Source organism: Salvelinus fontinalis, chromosome 10 (assembly GCF_029448725.1).
Source record: "Salvelinus fontinalis isolate EN_2023a chromosome 10, ASM2944872v1, whole genome shotgun sequence".
NCBI lineage: Eukaryota > Metazoa > Chordata > Actinopteri > Salmoniformes > Salmonidae > Salvelinus > Salvelinus fontinalis.
In genome coordinates, this window is record NC_074674.1 from 47,287,013 (window position 1) to 47,294,266 (window position 7,254).

The window sequence follows — 7,254 nt, forward strand, 5'->3', positions numbered from 1 at the left end:
TACTGGTAATACTACACTTACAGAACATGATGATATACTGTAACTACTTTATCTCTAGTAGTAGTAGATGGAAATTATGAGGTTTGTTCTTTTATGTTGTTATTCTCTCTTCATTCAGACCTGCAGGTGAAGGTGACTCCTGGCACAGTGACAGAAGGATTATGGGTGACACTGACATGTAGCACCACCTGTACTCTAACTGAAATCCCCAACCCCACCTACATCTGGTACAAGAATGGAGAATACCTATTTTCAGACTCCTCTCCCCAGTATCAATACTCAGTCAGTGGAGGAGGTTCTGACAGCTACTCCTGTGCCTTAAGAGGCCATGAGAAACTCAGCTCTCCTGAAGTCACAGTGGGTGAGTGTGGTGATTAACCTCCAGAGTTTTCCTTTCTTACGGTAAACAGACTTGATATTTTCAGTCAATTCAGATTACTGATTAATAAGTAACTATAGCTCATTACTATCTAACATGTTAGTACTGAAGACTACTGAGAATCATACAAATAAGCTAATATCATCACCATCTTCACCATCATCATCATCACCATCAACATCATCATCATCATCATGTGCTTCATCATTTGTTCCAGATACTTCTTCTCTGAGCTGCTTGAGTGTGACCTACACCAGTAGAAGCATCTGTTCCTTGATACCATCAGTGGACCTGCCTTGCACTACTATATATCCCACAGGTTGGACTGTTATCATTAAGTCAACTACAGAAGGAAACCAGAAAGTGTGTTTTTATTTGCTCTCATTCAGACCTGCAGGTGAAGGTGACTCCTGACACAGAGGCAGGGAAGAGGACACTGACCTGTAGCACCACCTGTACTCTGACTAGTAACCCCACCTACATCTGGTACAGGAACGGACAGTATCTTGCTTGGCTCACTTCCCAACAACACTCTGTCTGGAGTTCTGAAACAGAGAGTTACTCCTGTGCTGTTAAAGGCCATGAGGATCTCCGCTCTCCTGCAGTGTGTGAGTCTGGAATCTATTGGGATCATTTGTAGCTAACCTTTCTTTATAACAAAATAAGGCAATTTTCTAACTTCAAGGTATGTGTGAACAAAACTATTTAATATATTTTCAGGTGCTCAGGGTCACAACTGCTGGAGAGTGACTTACACCAAGAGGAGAATCTGTGTCTTGAAGGGGTCCACAGTGAAGATATCCTGCTCTTACACTCATCCCACTAGTTATAAAGAACAAGGTTCATTCTGGTTTACACAGAAACACCCTGTAGATGTCAGTTCATATCCAGAGTACGCAGGTCGAGTGGAGTACAATAGGAACACAGAGAACCACCACACCATGACAATAACACACCTGACAGAGAAGGACTCAGCTGAATACAAATTCAGATTACTAACAACAAATGAGGGGAGATTTTCTGGTCTTCCTGGTGTGATGTTGACTGTCACAGGTAATACTCCACCTACAGTTACTACGGTAATAGGACAAGTCTAATCACATGACAAGCCTGTCTGGAGTCAAATATGACTGATGTTTCCTCTTAGATATCCTGTTGGAGATGGATCCTACGTCTGTGTCAGAGGGGGAGAGAGTCACACTGAGATGTAGAACTCAATGTACAGTCGGTCTCAACCCCACCTACATCTGGTACAAGAACAGACAACATCTAACCAACCCAGTCACCAGTTATAACAGGCTGATCCTAGACCCAGTCACCAGTTATAACAGGCTGATCCTAGACCCAGTCACCAGTTATAACAGGCTGATCCTAGACCCAGTCAGCAGTGAGGATGCAGGGAACTACTCCTGTGCTGTAGAAGGCTTAGAGAGAATCCTCTCTCCAGAAGAGACTCTCACTGTCAGATGTGAGTACATGGGGTTTTGATATATCTACAGTGAAAGTCATTGATATCATCTCTCTAATACATGGTTCTACATGTCAGTGTAATATACTAATCTATACTAATTTACATCATCTCTGTAATACATGGTTCTACATGTCACTGTAATATACTAATCTATACTAATTTACATCATCTCTGTAATACATGGTTCTACATGTCAGTGTAATATACTAATCTATACTAATTTACATCATCTCTGTAATACATGGTTCTACATGTCAGTGTAATATACTAATCTATACTAATTTACATCATGTCTGTAGTACATGGTTCTACATGTCAGTATAATATACTAATCTATACTAATTTACATCATCTCTGTAATACATGGTTCTACATGTCAGTGTAATATACTAATCTATACTAATTTACATAATCTCTGTAATACATGGTTCTACATGTCAGTGTAATATACTAATCTATACTAATTTACATCATCTCTTGGTGTCTTACATGTTATATGAGTTGTTATTTTTTCTGTCATCTTCAACACCAGATGGTCCAAAGAACACCTCAGTGTCAGTCAGTCCCTCTGGTGAAATAGTGGAGGGCAGTTCAGTGACTCTGACCTGCAGCAGTGATGCCAACCCACCTGTGGACAAATATACCTGGTACAAGAAGAATGGAGGTGAATATCAGTTCTCCTATGTGAACACAGAACCACATCTTGTCTTCAATCAGATCAAGTCCTCTGTCACTGGAGAGTACTACTGTGAGGCCTGGAATGGGATTAAGACGGGGACGTCTGAGTCAATCAACATCAATGTGAAATGTGAGTAAATTACAGCTCAATATCACATGTGTTCCTGTTAACCTTTCTAGCTCAGGGGTTCCGCTAGCGGAACACCCACAACATTCCGCTGAAAATATATTTTTCGAAATATCTAACTTTCACACATTAACAAGTCCAATACAGCAAATGGAAGATAAACATCTTGTTAATCTACCCATGCTGTCCGATTAAAAAAAGTATTTACAGTGAAAGCACAACATATGATTATGTTAGGTCAGAGCCAAGTCACAAACACACACAGACATTTTTTCAGCCAACGATAGGAGTTAGAAAAAGCAGAAATATAGATAAAATTAATCACTAACCTTTGATTATCTTCTTCAGATGACAGTCATAGGACATCATGTTATCTTCTACTTGGTCACCATCCCGGATCCGGGAGCATCCTCATCAGTAAAAAAGCTGATAGCATAGCCTAGCATAGCGCCACAAGTAAATACTAGCATATAAATATCATGAAATCACAAGTCCAAGACACCAAATGAAAGATACACATCTTGTGAATCCAGCCATCATTTCCGATTTTTAAAATGTTTTACAGCGAAAACACAATGTGTATTTCTATTAGCTAACCACAATAGCAAAAGACTCAACCGCATATTTTCACCATTTTTTTACCGCATAGGTAGCTATCACAAAACCGACCAAATAGAGATATAATTAGTCACTAACCAAGAAACAACTTCATCAGATGACAGTCTTATAACATGTTATACAATAAATCTATGTTTTGTTCAAAAATGTGCATATTTGAGGTATAAATCATAGTTTTACATTGCAGCTACCATAAAAAATATCACCAAAGCAGCCGGAATAATTACAGAGAGCAACGTGAAATACCTAAATACTCATCATAAAACATTTATGAAAAATACATGGTGTACAGCAAATGAAAGATAAACATCTTGTGAATCCAGCCAATATTTCAATTTTTTTAAGTGTTTTACAGCGAAAACACAATATAGCATTATATTAGCTTACCACAATAGCCAACCACACAAATGCATTTATCAGCAGCAAAATGTAACGATTGCAAAAACCAGCAAAAGATATTAAATTATTCACTAACCTTGACAAACTTCATCAGATGACAGTCCTATAACATCATGTTACACAATACAAATATGTTTTGTTCGAAAATGTGCATATTTAGAGCTACAAATCCTGGTCTTACAATGTGAATACGTAGCCAAACTGCACAAAATTCTCCGGAGATATTTTGGACAGTCACCTAATCTAATCAAAGAACTCTTCATAAACTTTACTAAAAAATATATGTTGTACAGCAAATGAAAGATACACTAGTTCTTAATGCAATCGCCGTGTTAGATTTTTAAAAATAACTTTAGTACGACATACAGCTTACGTTATAGCGAGACAGCGCCTGCAATGAGGGCGGAAAATAGAACTAAACATTTTCCACAGAAATACGAAATAACATCATAAATGGTTCCTACTTTTGCTGAGTTTCCATCAGAATCTTGTACAAGGAGTCCTTGGTCCAGAATAATCGTTGTTTGGTTTTAGAATGTCCTCTTCTCCTGTCGAATTAGCAACAATAGCTAGCCATGTGGCGCAAACGTGCCCAACTTCAAACCACGCAAAGAAAAGAAAATTCCAAAACTCGCAATTAACGTTCAATAAACTGATACAACTCGGTTGAAAAAAACTACTTTATGATGTTTTTATCACATCTATCAAATAAAATCAGAGCCGGAGATATCTACCGTGTATACCGAAAGCTTTTCAGAAGCCAATGCTGATGTCCTTCCCGCGCCTTGGTAGAGAAAGGAAATAGTGGTCACGTCATTCCAAGAGCTCTTGTTCGACCTCAGATCAAGCTAGACACCCCATTCCACCTCCCACTGCCTGTTGACATCTAGTGGAAGGCGTATGAAGTGCATGTATATCCATAGATTTCAAGCAAATGAATAGGAAGGACCTGGAACAGAGCATCGATTTCAGATTTTTCACTTCCTGTCAGGAAGTTTGCTGCAAAATGAGTTCTGTTTTACTCACAGATATAATTCAAACGGTTTTAGAAACTTGAGAGTGTTTTCTATCCAATAGTAATAATAATATGCATATTGTACGAGCTAGAAGAGTACGAGGCAGTTTAATTTGGGCACGATTTTTTACAAAGTGAAAACAACGCCCCCCTATTGAGAAAAGGTTTTAAACATGTATTGTGTGTTTTGTTCGATAATGTGCATATATATATATATATATATATAAAAAAATCTCAGTTTACATTGTCGCGTTACGTGCAGTAATGTTTTGATTCCAAAACATCCGGTGATTTTGCAGAAATACTCATAATAAACATTGATAAAAGATGTAAGTGTTATTCACAGAATTAAAGATAAACTTATCCTCTATGCAACCGCTGTGTCAGATTTCAAAAAAACTTTACGGAAAAATAATAATCTGAGAAAGGCGCTCAGAACCCAAAATAGCCAAAGAAATAGCCACCATTTTGGCGTCAACCGAAGCTACAAAAACACTATAAATATTCACTTACCTTCGAGTAACTTCATCAGAAGGCACTCCCAGGAATCCCAGTTCGACAATAAATGACTGATTTGTTCCATAAAGTTCCATAAAGCCCATCATTTAGCCACTTGTTGTTAGCATGTTCAGCCCAGTAATCCATCTTCATGACGCACGAGCAATCCCTCCAGACAAAAACTCTAAAAGTTCCGTTACAGGTCATAGAAACAAGTTAAATGATGTGTTCAATCCATATTTAGGATGTTTTTAACATTAATCATCAATAAGGTTCAAACCGGAGAATTTCATTGTCTGAAGAAAAGCATTGAAACGAGAGCATACTCTCTCGTGACCGCGCATCATGAGCCCGAGGCTCTCTGCCAGACCACTCAGTAAAAGAGCTCCCATGAGCCCCTCCTTTATAGTAGAATCCTACAACCAGTATCTAAAGACGGTGACATCTAGTGGAAACCCTAGGAAGTGTATGCACATCCATAACTAACAGGGAAATCAATTGGCACTGTTTTGAAAATCGAGTTCTCACTTCCTGTTTGGATTTCTTCTCAGGTTTTTGTCTGCCAAATTAGTTCTGTTATACTCACAGACATAATTCAAACAGTTTTAGAAACTTCGGAGTGTTTTCTATCCAATATTAATATTAATATGCATGTATTACCATCTGGGACATAGTAGGAGGAAGTTCAGTTTGGGCACGCAATTCATCCAAAATGAAAATGCTGCCCCCTATCCCAATTTATGTTTTGTGTGGATTCTTATTTTTGATAGTCTGGCTTCACAGATTTTGATATATGTCATGTAAGGTTTTAATTGCACCTTTATAATCCTCTGACAAATTCTCCGTTATCAGACGCTCCAAAGAACACCTCAGTGTCAGTCAGTCCCTCTGGTGAAATAGTGGAGGGCAGTTCAGTGACTCTGACCTGCAGCAGTGATGCCAACCCACCTGTGAACAAATACACCTGGTACAAGAAGAATGTAGCCTCACCAAAAGCATCAGGACAGAGTTACAGCATCACTAACATCAGCTCTGAGGACAGAGGAGAATATTACTGTGAGGCCCAGAATGGAAGAGGATCTATGAACTCTACAGCTCTGATGATCATTGTAGCAGGTAAAGTTACATCTTCAATACTTCAATACAAAATGACAGGTTTCAAGCTGATCTTAATCATTGTGTTTTGACTGATTACACTTTGGTTTATAATTATGTGTTGGTTTATGATGTCACAAGTATTATAAGATCCCAAAATATTAACATTGTGTTGATATTCTATAATATGTTAGATTTTAGATTATAAGAACATGCCATGTACTCATATCATCCATATTGTATTATAGGGAAACAAACCTCAGTTCTGACTGCAGCTGTAGGAATCATAGTGGTTGTTCTGGTTCTCATCCTCTGTCTCTCTGGACTCATGTGGTTCAGGTGAGTGAGATTGCATATTTTTTTAATGTAATTTCACTTTAGTCATTGTAAATTTGAATTTGTTCTTAATTAACTGACTTGCCTAGTTAAATAAAGGTAAAAAAAAATAAAAGTAACTTAATTAATATATTAATTGATTGATTGATATCTTCATACATTCATTAATGTACAACAGGAAGAAGGTCTCCACATCCACCTCCAACACAAGAGACACAGCAGATGATGGACAGGTGAGTCTGTTGGAATCAGAAGGTGACTGTTTTGACTGTGTATGCTTTGTGGAACATTTCCACTCCTCATGTTGTCTGTTCTTTCTCATCAGGGAGATTCTAGTCCAGTGTATGACAATGTCTCAAACATGGCCATGACCCCTACTGCAGCACAGACAGCGGCCACAGATGACCAGGATGATGTTCACTATGCCAGCGTCCACTTCTCTCACTCCAAAAACCAGGAAGTGCCTCTGTACTCCACCGTCCAGCTGCATCAACCACAGAAACAGGATCAAGATGTCCAATACGCTGCTGTGAAATTCAACCTCCCCAGTTCTGCCACCCAGTGAGCATATTCTGCCATTACAGTCAATACTAGAACATTGTGAACACACAGCATTAAAGGAGAAGTCTGCTTGTTTA

General features: G+C 38.4%; 1 protein-coding gene across 1 annotated transcript; it reads left to right on the forward strand.

Annotated features, from left to right (window-relative positions):
- The first annotated feature begins 1,467 nt into the window (after positions 1–1,467).
- On the forward strand, positions 1,468–6,952 carry LOC129863316 (B-cell receptor CD22-like). Its single transcript, XM_055935206.1, has 6 exons — positions 1,468–1,847; positions 2,383–2,658; positions 6,038–6,301; positions 6,529–6,619; positions 6,795–6,871; positions 6,942–6,952. The coding sequence occupies exons 1-6, from the start codon at positions 1,541–1,543 to the stop codon at positions 6,950–6,952; spliced, it is 1,026 nt and encodes a 341-aa protein (XP_055791181.1). The 5' UTR covers positions 1,468–1,540.
- Positions 6,953–7,254: the final 302 nt, after the last annotated feature.

Excerpts from the sequence above, each read along its gene's own strand:
- LOC129863316 (XM_055935206.1), top strand. The coding sequence starts at position 1,541 with ATGGATCCTACGTCTGTGTCAGAGGGGGAGAGAGTCACACTGAGATGT. Across the intron at positions 6,302-6,528 it reads TCTGATGATCATTGTAGCAG|GGAAACAAACCTCAGTTCTG; the intron begins GTAAAGTTACAT and ends ATTGTATTATAG. Across the intron at positions 6,620-6,794 it reads TCTGGACTCATGTGGTTCAG|GAAGAAGGTCTCCACATCCA; the intron begins GTGAGTGAGATT and ends AATGTACAACAG.